At 35.5% G+C, this 21,808-nt stretch overlaps 1 protein-coding gene across 1 annotated transcript in view; it reads left to right on the forward strand.

Moving 5' to 3' along the window:
* LOC123549212 (guanylate-binding protein 1-like) overlaps positions 1-21,808 on the forward strand; it is a 34,668-nt gene that overhangs the window by 10,576 nt on the left and 2,284 nt on the right. Inside the window, exons 3-8 of the mRNA XM_045337117.2 lie at positions 2,312-2,439; positions 2,784-2,893; positions 7,768-8,195; positions 9,074-9,348; positions 15,960-16,181; positions 18,152-18,248. Of these exons, the coding sequence (XP_045193052.2) occupies positions 2,312-2,439; positions 2,784-2,893; positions 7,768-8,195; positions 9,074-9,348; positions 15,960-16,181; positions 18,152-18,248 (1,260 nt within the window). The remainder of the gene's footprint in view (positions 1-2,311; positions 2,440-2,783; positions 2,894-7,767; positions 8,196-9,073; positions 9,349-15,959; positions 16,182-18,151; positions 18,249-21,808) is intronic.

Here is a 21,808-nt window from a genome sequence, read left to right on the forward strand (position 1 = left end):
CTTTTTAGCTCACCTGTCACAAAGTGACAAGGTGAGCTTTTGTGATCGCGCGGCGTCCGTCGTCCGTGCGTGCGTGCGTCCGTGCGTCCGTAAACTTTTGCTTGTGACCACTATAGAGGTCACATTTTTTGTGGGATCTTTATGAAAGTTGGTCAGAATGTTCATCTTGATGATATCTAGGTCAAGTTCGAAACTTGGTCACGTGCCTTCAAAAACTAGGTCAGTAGGTCTAAAAATAGAAAAACCTTGTGACCTCTCTAGAGGCCATATATTTCAAAAGATCTTCATGAAAATTGGTCAGAATGTTCATCTTGATGATATCTAGGTCAAGTTCGAAACTGGGTCACGTGCCATCAAAAACTAGGTCAGTAGGTCTAAAAATAGAAAAACCTTGTGACCTCTCTAGAGGCCATATATTTCACGAGATCTTCATGAAAATTGGTCAGAACATTCAACTTGATGATATCTAGGTCAAGTTCGAAACTGGGTCACGTGCCTTCAAAACTAGGTCAGTAGGTCAAATAATAGAAAAACCTTGTGACCTCTCTAAAGGCCATATTTTTCATGGGATCTGTATGAAAGTTGGTCTGAATGTTCATCTTGATGATATCTAGGTCAAGTTCGAAACTGAGTCACGTGCGGTCAAAAACTAAGTCAGTAGGTCTAAAAATAGAAAAACCTTGTGACCTCTCTAGAGGCCATATATTTCATGAGATCTTCATGAAAATTGGTCAGAATGTTCACCTTGATGATATCTAGGTCAAGTTTGAAAGTGGGTCACGTGCCTTCAAAAACTAGGTCAGTAGGTCAAATAATAGAAAAACATTTTGACCTCTCTAGAGGCCATTTTTTTCATGGGATCTGTATGAAAGTTGGTCTGAATATTCATCTTGATGATATCTAGGTCACATTCGAAACTGGGTCACGTGCCGTCTAAAACTAGGTCAGTAGGTCAAATAATAGAAAAACCTTGTGACCTCTCTAAAGGCCATATTTTTCATGGGATCTGTATGAAAGTTGGTCTGAATGTTCACCTTGATGATATCTAGGTCAAATTCGAAACAGGGTCATGTGCGGTCAAAAACTAGATCAGTAGGTCTAAAAATAGAAAAACCTTGTGACCTCTCTAGAGGCCATACTTGTGAATGGATCTCCATAAAAATTGGTCTGAATGTTCATCTTGATGATATCTAGGTCAAGTTGAAAAGTGGGTCACGTGCCTTCAAAAAGTAGGTCAGTAGGTCAAATAATGAAAAAAACGTTGTGACCTCTCTAGAGGCCATATTTTTCATGGGATTTGTATGAAAGTTGGTCTGAATGTTTATCTTGATGATATATAGGTCAAGTTTGAAACTGGGTCAACTGCGATCAAAAACTAGGTCAGTAGGTCTTGAAATAGAAAAAATTTGTGACCTCTCTAGAGGCCATACCCTTGAATGGATCTTCATGAAAATTGGTCAGAATGTTCACCTTGATGATATCTAGGTCAAGTTTGAAACTGGGTCACGTGCCTTAAAACACTAGGTCAATAGGTCAAATAATAAAAAAACCTTGTGACCTCTCTAGAGGCCATACTTTTCATGGGATCTGTATGAAAGTTGGTATGAATGTTCATCTTGATGATATCTAGGGCAAGTTTGAAACTGGGTCAACTGCGTTCAAAAACTAGGTCAGTAGGTCTAAAATTAGAAAAATCTTTTGACCTCTCTAGAGGCCATATTTTTCAGTGAATCTTCATGAAAATTGAACTGAATGTTCACCTTGATGATATCTAGGTCGGTTTCGAAACTGGGTCATGTGCGTTCAAAAACTAGGCCAGTAGGTATAAAAATAGAAAATCCTTGTGACCTCTCTAGAGGCCATATTTTTCAAGAGATCTTCATGAAAATTAGTGAGAATGTTCACCTTGATGATATCTAGGTAAAGTATAAAACAGGGTCACGTATCTTCGAAAACTAGGTCAATAGGTCAAATAATAGAAAAACATTGTGACCTCTCTAGAGACCATATTTTTCAATGGATCTTCATGAAAATTGGTCAGAATTTTTATCTTGATAATATCTAGGTCAAGTTCAAAACTGGGTCGCATGAGCTCAAAAACTAGGTCACTATGTCAAATAATAGAAAAAACGACGTCATACTCAAAACTGGGTCATGTGGGAAGAGGTGAGCGATTCAGGACCACCATGGTCCTCTTGTTATTATATAGTGAATGGCACTACCCAGTTTGAAAGATGGACTAGTTCATTATAGAGATTTAGCGGGTAAGTGTTAAGTAAATGTATTTGATATATTAAGATAAATGTTACAGGATTTCCTCTTGGAAAAACTATCGAGTCTAAAACCAAAGGAATTTGGGTGTGGTGCAGAGAACATCCTAAGAAGCCAAACACTGTTCTTCTGCTGCTGGATACAGAGGGTCTGGGGGATGTTGAAAAGGTATGTAGACAAACTTTAAACGTTCAACATCCAAGTACTTCCCCTACATTAATGCTAGCTGCAGACATTTTATTTAAAAAAAAAAAGATTTATGATATACTTTGCATAATTATACTGTAAGAACAAATATGTCGCAAAAGCCTAATAGGTCAAAGATGTCCTTTTTCCCGAAAGTTTCACAAGGACGTAGTGCTAAACATGATAAGATCTTTTGGTCTTTACAATTGGGTCAATGTGAAGTCATTCACCATCAGTGTATAATATTGAAATAAGCGTCATTTGAGTTTAAAAAAATACGCGCTTAGTATACATGGTTTTCAGATCAGAAATATTTTCAATTACAGGGTGACAGTGGCCATGATAACAGGATTTTCACTATAGCAGCTTTGTTAAGCAACGTGCTTGTGTACAACATGATGTCAGCTTTCAATCAAGACGCAGTAGAAAAACTAACGTATCCTTTAGAACAACTTAAAGTCATTGTAGTGTTCAAATTGTTTATTTAAATTGTCGAAAATGTTACAATTGAATAGATAAGCTTAGAAATAACCGTTAAAAAGCAACAACACTTCTCTTTCGTACGGAAGAGCATTAGTTTTAGATGTATGTTATTCATTAACTCGAAATTTACAGTTCCTCAGTCGACATCTGAGTTACATATCTCGAAATTTTGAGTTACTAAGTCGAAATTTCGAGTTACATTATCGAAATTTCGAGTTTCTAAGTCGAAATTTCCTGTAAAGTATCTCAAAATTTCGAGTAACTAACTACAATAGCTTACCTTGATGTATGGGTCCTGCCCAAGATCGTACAGCAGCGTTTTCTTATAAAATATCACTGTTAAAACCATGTTTAAATCTGGAAGGATTTCGACCTAGTTTGAGCCCATATGGCAAAGAAATATAGACATACCCTACAATAACGTGTGGTAATGAGTCTGACCAAGATTGGGTACTTGGATAAATTTTTGAGGAGAGGTCATAGAAGGTGACCGAGAAGTATTCAAACTCGAATATTTCACTAATTTGATTATGTAGAAGGTTTTCGACCTAGTTCAAGTTCCTACCATACTTTACATAATATCCTGGATAGGTTCTGAAATCTGGAGTAGCTGTAGAGGTTATGGGGAAGTTCATACATTGATGTATTGTAGTAAATGTTCAAGTCGCTACACAAACTAACTCTGAACCAGGGGTAAATACTAATTTGCTGTCAGTATAGTCTACTGTTAAGGGTCCACAAGGCTTTTAATTTTATATTAAACATATTTATATTAAAACAGATAATTCTGCTGTCCAAATAGAGACTACACACAATAGTTAGAAAAACGCTCCTTTCAATTTTACACTCGAAATCACGAAGTCAGGGTCATAAAGGGAAATACTCAAAACAGTGCATTTTAATGTACGTTCTATTATGTAGTCTAAAGCATTATGACCCTTAAAGCGATGCATTACCCTGTACAATGACTACACCAAATTTTATATTCAGAAGCAAACAGTTCCACATGGCTGGATTGATCTGGTTTACGAACAATGTTTCTATATTTACAGAGATGACAATTAATCATCTGTAAGCATTTTTTCATATTGTTACCTTAAATAATGCAATATAAAGTACAATTGTGTTCTTAAACATAGATGTACAACGTAAGTGAATCCTATTATGACAGTTCTTTTCCCAAAACGTTATGTCATCAAAATTTTAAAAACAATATCTTAAATACAAATGGTAAGTTTTCACAATGGAAGAGCGAGAAGAAACATAGTACATGTCAGTCTTTGATAAACAAACATCTGTTTACTTTGCCTTTTAAAGTTAATTTGAGCCGCACCATGAGAATACCAACATAGTGCGTTTGCGACCAGCATGGATCCAGACCAGCCTGTACATCCGCGCAGTCTGGTCAGGATCCATGCTGTTCGCTAACGATTTCTCTAATTGCAATAGGCCTTGAAAGCGAATAGCATGGATCCGCACAGGCTGGTCTGGATCCATGCTGGTCGCAAGCGCACTATGCTGGTTTTCTCATGGCGCAACTCATTTGTTTCAAACAGCGATCCAATATTGATACAGCTGGTTCGTCGAAAAATGATCAAAATTACGATATTAACGAAAAAAGTTGCTGTAGCCTTCATGAAAAACGTGCGAAACTTTTTTTAAATATCACAATCCGAAGAGAAGTTTCGTGGAAGCCGTTAATTTCGTTAGGTAATTGTTAAAAAAAATGTCTAGTTAACAATGTTTTATCACTTTCCCACATTTTTTTGTGATTTATGTTGCTACTACACAGAATGAAACGGAAAAAAAACAGCAGACAGAAAGCAGCCATGTTTACAGAAAGCAAGATAAAACGATTTTTTGCTACTTTCAGAAAAATAATGTATGAGATCTGACAAGGTACTGCATTAATCGTTTGAATTTTCAGAAAAAGTTTGTATCAAATGCATAAAGTAAAGATATACGACCCAAACCTTTTTTATTATATCTCAAGCAATGAATTGGGTCCAGTCGCTTAGGTGACATTGTCTAAGACTCGCAGACACATTGGATGATTTCTCTGACTTCTTCTTACTTCCTCGCCTTATTGATTCGTGAACCGATTTTTGCATAATTCAAGTTGTGAGCTCAAAGTTTTCAGAAATAGATAAAATACTCGGTGTTTGTTTTCAACTAAAAGTAATGATGTTCATGTACCATATATGCATGAACTACTATACTTGACTGGCCTATTTGTTGAAGTCCCCGTCAGACGATGTCTTTTGACTCAACAGCATGTGAGTCCTTTCGCATAGGTGTTCAGTTACGTCTTCTTCATTAAACCTGCAACTCAGTATATTTGCCTTTAAACCACTATGTCTCGCAGTAAAATATCCCTTGGAATTTAAGGTATATAGTTTCAATGGTATTTTATACTTTAAATTAATCGCCTTTTGGGTGCTACCTCGCGAGAGACCACATGCTAGTCTGTTCGTAAATTTATTCATATTCGCCACCGGTAACCCATATGGGAGACTCCTCCAGAAGACTGTTAGTAATTTTATTTGAGGATAGCACAAGATACAAAAAAGCTTTTCTGGTTCGTTGGCTTGCCAGATGTGTAAGACTCTTGTCTCAGTGTTAGTACGTTTTAGTTAGAGGAGCGGGAAATCGGACTCGTGGCCTCTGGTTTCGTAGTCTTAGAGTCTTTACCACTGTTTCTTCAATTTATACCATTTATTTATAAAGGGGAGCTTTGATGGCAGTATGTAAAGGGATATTTCTGATTGGTCTTAATTTTCATCGAGTACCTGCTCTATCAAGTTATTTTGTACGGAAGACCGGTGTGCCATGCTAAATACAAACATAATTTTATGTATAATGCATGATGATGGGATCTAGCTACGACTTTAATCATCCCAGACCAACCTTTAAGTACCAAAATCTTATTATTTACAACAATGCAGCTATAACTGTAGTAAGGGTACAAAGTATTTGGGGCAAATCACTGAGCTTATATGTCACGTTGTAAATACTTAAAAATACAAATCATTTTGAAAAAAAGAAAAATAATACTATAAGATAATGGAACTACCTGAATTCTGTAAGAATATGACTATTACAGTAATATGACCCAATAAAACTTGTTTTACAAATTCAGAAAATTTAAAGTTTTCGAAAGCATTTGAGCCATGCCATGGGAAAACCAACATAGTGGCTTTGCGACCAGCATGGATCTAGACCAGCCTTCGCATTCGCGCAGTCTGGTCAGGATCCATGCTGTTCGCTAAAAGTTTCTCTAATTACAATAGGCTTTGAAAGCGAACAGCATGGATCGTGACCAGACTGCGCGGATGCTCAGGCTGGTCTGGATCCACGCTGGACGCAAAGCCACCATGTTGGTTTTCCCATGGCACGGCTCATTTAAAATGCAAAGTCAGGAAATATTCTCGAGAACGTTTTCATGCAAATAGTGAAAAAAATGAGAAAAAAATGTTTTGGTTCACACATTTTCTTTCATTTTTATGTTGACTTATCATTAGAGTATATTGTAATGGAATTCAGTAAAAATGTTTTCAATCTTTCCAATATTTATTTTGAAAGTTTTCGCAATGAAATTTGATAGTCACCGTGTAAATTTGATAAAGAAGCTTCAGAAATACCAATAACTGCAAAGTGAAATTATTTCATGTTTTATAAAATTATTTCTTGTCTTATTTCAGGTCTTATGAAATTTCGTGTCTTATCTCTCATGATCAAACAGATTCTGCTATTATTCTTCTTGGTTGCTTTCTTTGCTTCCAAAGGATCTTTTTACTGATTTCATTACCTGCCGTAGGTAATCCTGTTTCTGGTTTAATAGCGCAACAACTAGTAACCCAGTAACTGGTCGGGTAGCGGTCGGAGAACCACCCATCTTTTAACATTACAATATCTAAACACTTTCAGATTTTTTGGTTACGGGTTTATCCCGCTACCAAAGTTAAAGTGTATATCTGACAATCATAGCATCTTTATTTTATTCCGAATCACATCCAAAGGATGTTTATGTGCTACACAAAATAGCCCTATTCATTAACAACGTGGATGAATTATCAATGAACAAACAGTTCTTATTCAACCTATATGCACTCACACTGACAATTTAGATTATATAAGATCAATCCATGATAAAGTATTCCAGCCCATGGTTACAATCACAACCTGGGTCAGGCAGAGTTCATGTTAGATATGAGGCACATTAAATGTGTATTTGTTTCTCATTCATGTATATTCATAGACTAGCATTTAAACAGAAAATAAATCTACCAAAAACCCGCAACCATCAGACATTTCAAGGCTTTGATTGGACTTGGGCTCCTCAGCTTTTGGATCCATTCACTTTTACTAAAATAGAACTCCGATTACAGTAAGCTGGTTCTAGGGGGCCTGAGAGGTATTGCATATTTTATTACCCATCGCGAACAGTCCCAATTAAACCAAGCGTATTGTTATTTAAAAATTGCATGGCTGTGTTCTCGGCTTTCAAATGATCTTCTTATAGATTTTATTTATATCAAACATGTTCACGCAAATATATAAACTAACATGCAGTTTCAACATTTTTTATTGTTATTTTGTATTGACAATGTGGACATTTTGATTGTGTAGATATGATATATTTTAAAATGAATATTAGACAAAGTTTATTTATCCTAACTTTTGCAAAACGTTCAAATCAGTATGCTTGTTTCACTTGGAATAAAATTTATTCGATACATGTTTAGTTCTACCGTCGTCAATTACAATGTAGATTATATGATCATTTTGACGAAGTCCTTGCGAATTTTTCTTAACATAAATTGTCAGTTTTATAACAGAAATGTCAAAGAATATCCGATTCAGTAATGCCAAGGATGGTATTAATGATGAAGAGTTGGGACTTATCCTACCAAAGTTTGTCCTATGTCTACGTGATTTCAACCTAGTTCTTGTAAAAGATGGAAAAACGATTACATCCGACGAATACCTGGAAAACAGCCTGCAACTTAAATGTGGAAATGATAGTTTTATAATGAAGTACAACAGGCCTAGGGAATGCATCAGAAAATATTTCCGTACACGCAAGTGCTTCGTATTCGACAGACCTGGTGACAGAAATACCATGCAAAATCTAGAATCAGTGCCATTTGAAAAATTATCCGGGTCCTTTATTGAGGAAACTGAACTCTTTTTGAAGTATATGTACACCTGCGACCCCAAAGTTCTGATCAGCAGTAAAGCGGTTAACGGGAGAAGTAAGTATTATTACGTTTAATTGATATTTTCACGCAGTTAAAACAACGATTGCTTTTTGTACGTTCCGGAGTCAGACAGAACTACAAATTATTGGCACCAACAATATCTATTGATTTAGCTTTAGTGATGAACTAGGATTTTCAATTTTTAACTCTTAGCCTGCTAAATTTCTAAAATGGACTGGTAAATTGGACGGATGTGCAGGCTGATCTTGGTCTGCACTGGTCGCAAAGGCAGAATCAAATGTTCACTTTAACACCTTACGTCTTTTGATAATAATTACAATTCACAACACATCTGTGCGTTTTGAATTACTCTGCCTTAATAGCATGTAGAAGATGCAGTTTCAAAGCTGGTTCTACTAAGATTACCAGATATTAATCTTGCAAATAAACACCCTTGCTTGCACTTTTAGACATCTACCGGTTGCTTGAAGCCCGCCCGCTTAACTCATTAGGGAGAGCGTCGGTCTACGGATCGCAGGGTCGCGAGTTTATCCCCGGGCGGGGCGTATGTTCTCCATGACGATTTGATAAAAGACATTGTGTCTGAAATCATTCGTCCTCTAGCTCTGATAATTCATGTTGGGAAGTTGGCAGTTTTTTGCGGAGAACGGGTTTGTACTGTTACAGAATCCAGGAACACTGGTTAGGTTAACTGCCCGCCGTTACCTGACTGAAGTACTGTTGAAAAACGGCGTTAAAATCAAAACAAACAAACAAAACCGGTTGCCTGATGGAAAAAAAACGTTTTTACATTTTAAGTTTATTGTCATCCTTGTACTTTTGAACGATGAAAATAAAATGCAGCAAAATGTTTCATACGCTTACATTTTGAGACATTTGATATTACCCTATTTTTTTTCTCAATTTGATAGTGTTTGTGTCACTGGTTGAAAATTACTTGAATGCGATACGAAATGGGGCGGTTCCAGACGTCGATGACGCGATCACGGTTGTGGCAAATATCGAAAATGAACGGATGGCCTCCGAAGCAGTACAGCTATTTAAGCAGATGATTGAAAAAATACAACTCCCAATTCTGCACACTAGCAACTTTGAGGAGCTTTACCGGCGCACACAAAAAGCCGCTCTTGAAAAATTCAGATCTGAGTCCATGTTTAATTCTGAGAGGTTTGAAAAGCAAGCAGTGGTAAGAAAAACTGAATATAATGCATCGTTTTCTTTTTTTTTTTATCTAATGTTGAATTAATTGAAATAATTTATGATTCTTTAATGGTTTCTTAGTTAATCGCTTGTCATGATGTTTTGGACAAAACAAACTTGAAAGTTGAAACTTTAAGTAGAAAAATCCGACCGAGCTACCATTATCTGAGAGCTTGTGGTTACGATAAACCATCCACCATTTACTGTAAGCATAATACAGCTTGCAAGAACACGTTGTAGGACCACATTCGTAACAGATCGCATTTGTAACAGGTGTTACAAATGCGATCGCATATGTAACACGTGTTACAGATGAGATCGCATACGTAACAGAAATCAAGCACATATGTAACAATTTTTGTGACGAATGTGATCGATGCCGATTTTTGATGTGACATCTGATCACATTTGTCACATGTCATTTTCAATCGGAAAAATGAACAAAAAAGTGCATTTTTACGCCTGAAACACATTTGTAACATGTTTTAGCCCACTTGTACGAAGTGACAAAGTAAGCTATTGCGATGATCCGTCCGTTCACATTTTTCTTGCGAATATAACAGAGACAACATTTATCATTTCGAGGGGTTAAAGCCAGAACGGTATAAGTCCACGTTTTACTGAAAATCACTTTTTTAGACTTTTTAATACCATTTTTAAAGCTCCTTCTTTTGCCCTTATCTCTGGCACCATATAAGGTATAAAACCTAAGATATCAAAGGGAACCATATCGCAATAAGTGCTTATCATCAGTATTATTGTATGCCAGAACGTTATAAGTGCATTAACTTGAAAACCAGAAGGATTTAAGTGCACTTAGTTCCTTCTGGCGGTATACATTTTGATATATTATGTAATGTAAAAAATGTGCCAAAACGATACAAGTGCACTTAAACCATTCTAGAAGTAACACATTATGTTAATAATTCAAGGCACAAATGAAATATGATCACTTAATACATTCTGGAATTAACACCTTTGGTTAATTAGGAAAGAAAATACTTTCAGAACTTGTATCCACAAGGTATATAAATGTTAATTGTAAATGGAAAGTAATATTTTTATTAAGGTTTATGTTATATTCACGTGAAAACTTATATTGTTCCTTGCTAAAATGGTGAAAACTTCAGATTTAACAGTATTCTGCCATATTCGTATATATTAAATAGTAATGGCAAAGAAAAGTATTAAAACTATGAGAGGGAATTATAAAAGGATGTAAACAATCAGTTTTTTGTCAAGCTTGTGCTGTGAACAAAAAACAAAGAATAGACAGAACAGATGACAAAACTGTTGAGACTGTTTAATCAGGAACATAGTAAAATGAAAACCAGAGATAGAGAAAAAAAATCAAACAAATTGAGCACAAAACAAAACCAACCATCTGCAGTCGTAGTTTTACTGACTCCATGTTCCATTGTCAACCAAGTTTATTACATGTATAAAGAGAGAATTAGGTTGATACAATTTGTTTTTCTTCTCTTTGCCTAATTTAAGTTCAACATGAAATTTGTGGAAAATATCTGAAGAATAAAGAATAAAGAAGCTCTTGTGAACTTTGAAGTTGGCATACATGTACATAAAATAATTTACTAGGACAGTAATGCATATGTTTTTTCATTGTGATTGTTGTGAAGGTGAGAATTGTTGCTATAACATTAAAGTAGGGGACAATAAAAATTGATAATTATTTTTACAGAATTTCCATTTAATGACAATAGTGTTTAGTTGGTATAATTCAACGTCAATTAGTGAGGCATGACTTATCCGCTATCCTCCGCCTTTACCCCAGTATTGTTATGAGCTAAAAGTTCAGACACACTTCAATGCATAATGTTGATCTATATTTGTTTGTCAGAAAATACTGTTGTTTATTTAATAACAGTGATAATAATTTTAATGAAAACAATAAGAGAAATATTATTCAGTTTGTTTAATTTTAAATTTCACTTCCACCGTTTCAGTTTATCAGTTGTTAAAACTCGAAGTTCTATTTTGTTGAATTTTGGATATAAAATAGTTTAATATAATACTTAAAGTTAGTTCATTGATTATTTTCACTTTATCAAAATAGGAACCACACAATTTCTTCAAATATTAACTTAAAAGTTACCCTTGTTGATATTTTCTTCAGTAGAGGGTATTCTAATCAAGGATATTTTGATAGCCCCGACATTTTGAAGAAGGGGATTATGATACCCCTGCTATTTTTAAAGAGGGGAATATGATACCCCTGCAAAAGTATGAATGGGATTTTGTAACATACTGTCTTTTTCCAGAGAAGGGAATTTTGATCACGGAGATTTTTATAAACACTTGGCATGCAAAAGAAAAAAAAAACAATAACATAGAAACCATTGAGCAAGTTTTAAGTAAGCGAACTTATGCAAATGGATAATGACTGTAAATGGAGTAGTAGTATAAACAAGGCAATAAAAGAGCAAGGAAAGCAACTCCAGTAACTGTTACTGTATTCATACCCTGTCAGTCGGATAGAATTGTGAGAATGGCAAAAACAAAAAATCCTTGTGTTGTAGCACATTTACCAGTGAGAATTTCTTTCCATAAAGAGCATTGCAAAGTATGAAGTTCAAAAAAAGCTTGGATAAAAAGGGACAGAAAAGTGGGAAAAAAACTAAAAGGTTAAAATTTAAAGACGGTAAACCTGCAAATGAATATGTTTAATACAGTTTCGATGACCTACATTTCCAATGTATAAAACAGAAATCAAGAAAAGAAGCTTCTATAAAATCTTCCATTATATAAAAAAGGAAGGACTTCTTTAGCTTTGTTCTGATGAAACAACATCTTCAGAATTCCATCAGTATTTCAAGAAAAGCAGCCAGAGACTGCCTATCAGAACCAGACATGTTGAAAAGTAAGTGATGAGTCTGATATTGAATAGTTTTTATAAGTACAAGAGTTGTTTTGTTTTAAGAGGTACTATATAGAAAAAGATGGGAAAACGTTCTTTTACTAATATCTAAAATGGATTGTTGAAATTTTGTGTAGTGTAATTGTTATACAATTTTAAACATATTTTGTAATTTTATACACATTTTACTCAACATTTCTATTTGTACTAAGTGCACATATTTCCTTAGTCTTTGTAAATCATGTCATAAGATTTAACAGTTTTGTTATAAGTGCACTTGTGACAGTATGGCATCGAATAAAACCAGCATTATTGCAATATTTTAGAGAACTAAGTGCACTTAACACATTTGAACCCTCGAATTATTTTCCATTTTGTTGTATGCCAGATTGAGTTAAGTACAATTTTAACTATAAAACCAATTTAATTTATGAGTAGTCCTTTTATATTCTTCATACATTGTAACAACATTATTGTCTATAATATAACCAAATCTTATCTAAATATTCTGATTCATTAAAAAGTTTTATGTGTCTAAAACCTTCTTTTGCGTTTTTCTCCACTATTTGAAAAATGGACTTATACCGTTCTGGCTTTAACCCCTCGATTTGATTTTAACAAAACTTGCACAGAACTTAATATAGATCTATATCTCGGTTCCTTTCGAAAACTAGCAATATCACCTTATTCGTCTAGGAGTTATGGCCCCTGGAATGGCAATAATTACTGATTTTAGCCTTGTGAACCCGATTAAGACCACACGTTTTGTTATTTTGACTCAATATGCATACAACTTGTATATCTATAAGATCTCGGTTCCTTTCAAAGACAACCGTATTGCACCATTTATTTGACTTCGAGTTACGGTCCCTGATTTGGTAAAAAATGCTGCTTGTGAACACAGCGGAGACTACATTTATTATTTGATTTTCATTAAACTTATATTTGATCTCACTTCCTTGAACACAATAGAGGCCATATTTATTATTTCATTTTGACGAAACTTGTAGAGAAGTTATATATCTATAACATCTCGGTTCCTTACTAAAACCAGCTATATAGCAACATTTTTGCTGGAGTTATGGTCCCTTAAATTGCTGACTTTACCATTGTGAACATGACAGAGATCACAGTTATGATTTGATTATGACAAAGCTTGCCTAGAAATTATATATCGTAGGAATTATATATCTTTTTTCCTCGAAGAGTAGCCATATCAGGCTATTTGTCTTAAGAATTATGACCCCTAAAATGGCAAAATCGCAGATTTAATAACATGTATAGTGTAGTATTACTCATGTGAGTGATAGTGGGCCATGACGACCCCCCTCTTGTTGATAGAGGGATTTTCCGGTTAGGTTAATATCTTGGTACTGGTTGGTTATCTGGCAATTAAACTTGGCAAGAATACCGAACGGTTATCATGACTGGTCTGTTCATAGTACTTCATGTACATGTCACTTATAAATTTCCCATATAGGTTTTGGTTTTTTAAGATTTCCTTTTTAGTAAATGCATGAATACATGTATATGAATATGTATGATTAAAGGGGAAGATACACCATATGCAATCCCTGTTCAACTTTTATAATCGGCAATTCGCTGGTTGTATCGCTTCAACAACAAATAAAGTGCACTCGAAAATCAAGATCAAGGCAGTCTCAACTAGCATAGAAAGTCTTGTTAAAGATGAACACTGGGTATATATACATCTACGTATACTTAAAAATAGTGACTATAGCTTGACTATTCGAGGACTGCTAATGGATATTGTTCTGATCCTGATGTCGTCGGTGTCCGCGGGTTCGCTGCAAGATAGGTTTTTCGTTTTCGTTTTGTTTATCTTTGTCAATTCACATTACTTTAAACATAAAAAACTTAAACTGACGACAAATGAAATATGTCCAACTTAAAAACCCTGACGTGAACTTTATTGGATTATATTTACTATGAGAGTTTTCTTGCCAGGCCTGGTGTCTGCATTCGTATGGAAACACTCTTATTTTGTATCTCTATAGGAACGGCACGAGTAACTTCATCGGTGAAGCTGGTGCAGTGGATAGTTTTGCAGATTACGAAACCGGCGGAGCGGGTTGAATTCCAAGTCAGAGCCGGAATTTCCAGAGATATTGTGTCTCTCATCCACCCAGTTAATACCTTACGTGTAAAGGTGCGTTTTACCAGACCTGTAAACGAACATATGAGTGTGAAAACAGGCGCTCTGAATCCAACAAACAAAGATAATATTCCTCAATATTCCTCAAAACCATTCTACAGGGTCCAAAAATTTGAGACGTTTGCAGTAATAGGTGTAATATGATCACTACAGATTGTCAATAAATGGTGGTTATTTGCACCAAAGTATTTGGAAATCTGACTAAAGCGGGTTATGATCCGGGCACAAACATAAATATTACAACAAAATAACAAAACAAATCTAAGTTCAAAGCTGTAAACTTGATCTTGGATATATACATGTAGCAACAAGGATCATGATCTCAACACACCTTCTATCCATGCTGATCATTTGTACCAAATAATTTGAAAATCTGACTTTGAATGGGCAAGTTATACCAAGGACATGAACTTATATAAAAATTATATAACTGCACGAACGCACAGCCTCCTCTATTTCCCGGCGGGATTATAATAAAAGAAGGCCTATTACATGTACCTCACAGACGGACTCAGTGGGGTGCGGGTAATTAGAAAATAAGGTGTATTTTCTTAAAATCCCATAGACACTTAGTTCGCAGTACAAGGTCGGGCCCTCCTAGACTTAAGGCTAACGACTCCATCCATGGCAAGTTGTATATAATTTGTCCCGTGACATAGCAGCTTCCTGTTTGTCAACCAACTTGAAACAGCTCTGGATGACGAAAGACAGCTACAAATGTATGTCGCCACCGTGTTCGAACCAGCGACCTGGGCATGTGGGTCTACATTTCAGCATGTCGAGGTAACAGTAGAAGTAGCTGAAGTTGTAATCATATTAAAGTGGTAGTGGCTGTGGATGCAGAAATGATTATAAAAAATGAGCCACGTCACGGAAAAATTGGCATTCGGACATTTTCGTGAATTTCCGAAAAGTCTATATTTAGGCTGCATTTATGCATCTGAATCAGGATCAGAAAATTTCATATTCGGGCAGAATAAGCCTTCTTTGAAATAACAGCGAACGGTGTGGGCCATGATCAAGACTGCGCGGATGCGCAGGCTGATCTGGGCCCACACTGGTTGCAAAGCCTCGAAGATTCCCGAAGGCCCATTTTCTCATGACGCAGCTCAAATAATTTTATGATGTCATTTACTTCCACGACGACGACGCTAACTTGTGATATGCTTATGGCAGTCATTTAATGATGTTGCGATGACAACCAACTCATTGAACATTTGCAGTATAAAACTCAACATGATACATATGTGCTTCTCATGTCAACCCCAATGTTGGACAAACACATTCGTAACACATTTTACCTGTTACGAATGCGATCGCATACGTACGAAATCTGTTACAAATGCGATCTGTTACAAATGTGGTCCTACACACGTGAATACCATTCTTTATCAGCGTGTAATACAATGCTTTTTATCCGAATTTTGGATTGCTCTCGATAATATTCTTGTACGGTAGTAACTTACTTTACTGATTGCAGACCTATCTTACAAACTCCGTATAACATTTACCATTCATTACTGCATTAAAATTACTACATTTTCAGTTGGAGATGGATGAACTGTGGGGAAAAATAAAAACGGAAAATCTTCAGTTAGTTCGAGAACACTGTGAACGCCTGATGCAAGCATTATACTGTAAACATGTAGGAGAGAAGATGAGTAGGAAAGAATACCAAGTGGCAGGTGGCTATCCATTGTACAAGATAGATATAGATGCTACAAAGAAGGACTACATGGTTCATGTGAAAGGCATCGATGAATACGAGGTATCAGTAAAGCTTAAAATCCAGTCCCAATTTTTACACGTATTTTTGACTTGATAATTACTTAGACGGGAGGGGATCCAACATATGTATTCCCAAATGGGCACCGCTTAAAGTCATATGTTGTGCTTCCGGTAGTACATATGTGGTATACAATCAACTAGCACGTAAGTGCATTTAACTCACCTGTATTTCTATAAATGACAGAGAAAAACGTATCCTCAGTGAAGCGGTATGACTGAAAATTGGCAACATTTTTATCAACAGATGGAAATATGTTGTTTAGTTGCCCTGCGCCTGCTTAATTTTGCCCTCGCAACCTTGCGTATGCTAATCTCCATCCAGAAGAAAAAATATTTAGCGATCACTTTGCTAGTAAAATATTTCTGGGCGAAAAACCGAATGGGATACATAGGTTGTGCATGGGCTACATATGTGGTCCATTAGACTTTTAAGAACTCCACAGATCCTGAGCTTAAATGGTACCTGGATAAAGAAACGAACAGGAAATACGTGCCAAGTATATGTCACATCAGTCCAAAAATTATATACATGTGTATGAAAGGGATAACTTATAAACGAGCACAGCTTTAAGCTTATATTAGATGTTGTAGAACATTTTCACTAAGGAGTCAACGCATCTCTCCTAAATCCGAAGGCGTTAATGTGTTGCTTATGTGTGTTGACCTGTGAATGTCGGAAATATGCATGTATAGTTTGGTGTATAGTATATTAGTTGCCGATACGGTCTGCGTAATTATATGTTCTTGAACCTAGTGTTCTTTTCATGTTTGCTTTACCCGTTCATGTGCGCATCTCTATACATCTTCGGCGGTATTTTGCATCGTTAACTGTGGAAATTGTCTGTCCTTGAACTGAGTTATAGAGCAAAATATCTGTCTCGGCAAACGGACTCAAAAATAAAATGTAATAAATACTTTACGGTCAGGGTGTTTCAGGAGGTTTTTTGGTTTGCCCGATACAAAACTACTTGCCCAGCCTGTCCACTACATGTACATATGATATTGTGGACCTGGCACTTACTTGTGTAAAACTACGTTGTTACATGTATACCGCAACTCCACATTCTAGGCCTATCATAGTTTGTGGGAGGATATACTGAAAGGTACTCGGTCATATAAACAGAACATAGCTGCGTCTGGTAGGTAACTTAATCAAATTAAGGGCCTAGCTAGGACATATTTCATAATTTAATGACTATGCTCAGTTATATTCACACAACTTTTGACCGAGTACCTTGCAGTATATCCTCCCTCCTATATTGCCACAAACTATATAGGTCTAGCTTGCGAAGTTACAGCGTAGTTCAACACAAGTAAGTGCCAGGTCCACAATATCTTATGTATTGGAGCGGCCGAGCAAATAGGTCTGTATCGGGCAAACCATAATTACTTCCTGAATTGAAATTCCAGAACCTAAAGTATTTATTACATTTTATTTTCGAGTCCGTTGCCCGAAACACAGATATTTGGCTCTATAACACAGTTCACGTACATGATTCAAAGACAGACAATTTCCACAGTTAACGATGCAAAATACCGCCGAAAATATATATAGAGGCGCACATGAACGAGTAAAACAAACACAAAAAGAACACTTGGTTCAATAACATATAATTACGCAGACCGTATTGGCAGCTAATATGCTATACACCAAACTATACATGCATATTTCCGACATTCACAAGTCAACACACATAAGCAACACATTTAGGAGAGATGCGTTGACTCCTTAGTGGAAATGTTCTACAGCATCATATGTAAGCTTAAAGCTAATTCAGATATCTGCAATAATATAGAGTGTGTCTGTTAAAACACAAGTGGTAATTTTTCGCAATGTTTTATGTTTTACTTTCTACATAAACAAAACAAACATTATAGTGACGAAGCTGAGGGCACAAAATTATAGGCTTTCGTAAATACAGAGCCAACAGAGAACTTTTTTTCTTTTAGGCACAACAAGTTCTGATAAGTTTCATGGACAAAGAAGCCGAAACTGAAAGTAACATCATGTTGGAAGACAAGAAAATGTCTGAAGAAGATAGGAAGAGTAAATATATTTTCTTTTCTTTAGAATGATTTGCATATTAAAACAAATAATGGTGTCACATTCTTACCTCTGTACATGCGAAGTCATTCTTAGTTGATTGCTTGTTTGTACCTTGTGACATTTTCTTTCGTTGTGTGTGTGTTTTTTTAAACTACCGAACGATAATACAGGGAACTTGAAGTATGAGGTCTTATGTGTTAAAGATTTTATGATAAAGTCTTGTACTGCCTCTGTGTTACTGAATTAGCAGTTAAGCATGTAAATCCATTTCCACATATCATTAGAATATTTGAGTAATCAATTCTGTGTGGTAAGTGGGATTAGATCTAGTTTTCTTGGAATTAAAGATCGTTATACTACCATAGTAAAAATCTTGTCGAACATATATTTTGACCATTTAAAGTAAGCTTTGTCGCGGCACTTACAAAAGACCCTGGCCCTAATTTCACGAGAAAAAAAAACTTAATAAAAGAAAGTACTCTGTGAAGTCTATCATTTTAAAATCATGCTACTGCTTATTATATAAAAGTTATTGTTATTCAATGTAGATCTTTTTTTCTATAATAATGTATTTATTACTAAATTATATTGTGATAATCAATCACGCAAATATGATATGATATAAGAACTAAATATATTTCTGATTTCTATAAATCGTTTTCTATAAAATTCAGAATTGTTGATGTGTTTTGACTTATGAAATAGTCATATACGGTTCTGATATAGATGAAAAAATCATCATTAACCCTTAGCCTGCTGGCGGCAAGTGATTCTGCCTTTGCGACCAGTGCAGACCAAGATCAGCCTGCACATCCGTGCAGTCTGATCATGGTCTGCACTGTTCGCTATTCAGTCAGTATCTTTTTGGTAAGCACCCCTTTTAACAGTTAATGGTACTCTCCAAATTGAAAGATGGACGAGATCATTATAGAAATTTAGCAGGGTAAGGGTTAAAGAAGCATAAAGGGGAAAAAACGAGCATTTGAAAAAAAAGGAGTCTTAGCTAAGGAATTACCTAAGTTTTTACTTGAAATTGGCGGCTTAGGAAAAATACAAATATGACTTTCGCTGAAATAAAAGCTTTTTACCTAAATTTGTACTAGAATATCATAACCAAGATTATAACAATTGTTTTTAATTTTTACAGCAGGTCATCCTTTCTAATACAAATTCTATCAAATAAAGTTTCATTCAAGTTACGAATAACGTGTTTAATCCATCTTTAAAGACATGTTACCTTTCACGATGTCCGAGTTTCTTCCATATATAGACATTAAAGCGACTTTTTCACACTTTTTAGGCGATTGCTATTTGTAAAAGTTTGCGATATTGTACTGCGAATGAGACCGGTGATGCAGGCCTATTACTATATGTTTTTTTTTTTTTTTTTTTTTTTTTTTTTTTTGCAATTTACCCTTTTAATTACGAAATGTATTGTGGAGACGGGAGTAAACAAGACTTTTGAAATAAGAGAGAGGTTCAACATTTTTAACATTCGTTTTGCATTTTTCCAAAGTGTAACACTAATTTTCACAGACATTATCATTTTCAGAGTCGTAATATATATTTTCTATGCCAGACTTTGTGGAAATGGGAATACTTAGAAAAAATCAACAACTGTGAGCATGTAGTTTCAAGCAAACCATAATTATTACTTCTCTTCAACATTAACGAATGTCATAAAATGCATAGAAACTGCATAAACAATTTTAGTATGAATTTTTAATTTTCTGTTGCGTTGAATAAGACATACATTCGTTTCAAGAACAAGAAAAATTCTTTTGATAAAATACACGACGGATCAACAGAAAGTCTGGATTATGGTTCTTCGTTTAATATAATATGAGCCGCACCATGAGAAAACCCACAGGATCCAGGCTGTTCGCTCTCAAAGCCTATTGCAATTAGAGAAACTGTAAGCAAACAGAATGGATCCTGACCAGACTGCACGGATGCGCAGGCTGGTCTGGATCCATGCTGGTCGCAAAACGCACTATGTTGGTTTTCTCATGATGCGGCTCATATATGTGATGGAAAACATAAAGAGTCTTTTAAAATGATGAATATCATTTTACGACCTTTATCATAATTCTAGACATCATGAAACAGCATTTTTTACTTGTATAATTCATTTTTACATACTTGTTTCTATTTCCCGTTGAATTACACTGGTACCGGAAACGACCATATTTTTCCATACACTGACGCCAGAATTTCATATGGGATGCGTGATGTAACTCATTTTTTTTTTGTTTAGTTCAGTATTGTCAATCATATTAAGGCTATTGAACATATTCATGATATTTACATAATATCTATTCGTATAGATGTATATGTAATAAAAAGGTTATTATCTTTGTATCGGGAAAAATGTACTCGTTCTTCAGCGGAAGAATATTGCGCTCCTAAAGTCGCGCAGTATTTCAGCTTAAGAACTCGTGCATATTCCCCGATACTAAGCTAATAAGCTGTAGATAATAAATTTACAGTGGCATTACAGCAAATGAGTATATAAACAAGTGAACGTTTGGGAGATGTTTAAGCAATGATCATGTTATGCAATAAAATGTATTAATTTTGACAATTAACTGTGCAGTTTTGACCGAACTCCAAGTAAGATTACTGATACATAAAAGTTACAAAGGAACAACATCATCTTAACTAAAAGCAAGTATGTGACAAAAGAATATTGCGTATTAATATTCTACAGTGAATTTATTAAGATTTTGAATAAAATGACAAAATGCTCGGCAGATTCTCGTTTATTTTTTATTAATTTATTCAGCGACTTTAATAAATTCAATATGAAACTTCGCTCCTGTGATATCCTTAGCGTAATATTTTTTAGATGATCATATGCAAAAATCATTATTATGAGTGTTATTACATACTCGTTTCTATTCCCCGTTAAGTTACACTGGTACCGGAAACGTCAATATTTTTCCATACACTGACGCCTGAATTTCATATCGGGTGCGTGACGTAATTCAGTGTGTGTTGTTGCACTATTCTTTTCTATTTAGTTCAGTATTGTTAGTCCTATTTAGACTATTGAACAAATTCATGATATTTACATTATATTTATACGTGCAGATGCGTATGTAATAAAAAGGTTATTAATCCCCCGCCGTGGCGGAGGGATTATAGGAATGGTCTGCGTCCGTCCTTCCGTCCGTCCTTCCGTCCGTCTGTCCGTCCTTCCGTCCGTAACAAAATCGTGTCCGGTCCATATCTCCTAAACCCCTTGAAGGATTATTCATGAAACTTGGGTCAAATGATCACCTCATCAAGACGATGTGCAGAACCCATGAGTCAGCCTTGTCGGTTCAAGGTCAAGGTCACAACTCAAGGTCAAAGGTTTGAGCCTGCCATTTTGTGTCCGCTCTATATCTCCTAAACCCCTTGAAGGAATTTTATAAAACTTGGGTCAAATGATCACCTCATCAAGACGATGTGCAGAACCCACGAGTCAGCCATGCTGACTCAAGGTCAAGGTCACAACTCAAGGTCAAAGGTTTGAGCCTTCCATTTTGTGTCCGCTCTATATCTCTTAAACCCCT

The sequence above is a fragment of the Mercenaria mercenaria genome, chromosome 6 (genome assembly GCF_021730395.1).
Source record: "Mercenaria mercenaria strain notata chromosome 6, MADL_Memer_1, whole genome shotgun sequence".
NCBI lineage: Eukaryota > Metazoa > Mollusca > Bivalvia > Venerida > Veneridae > Mercenaria > Mercenaria mercenaria.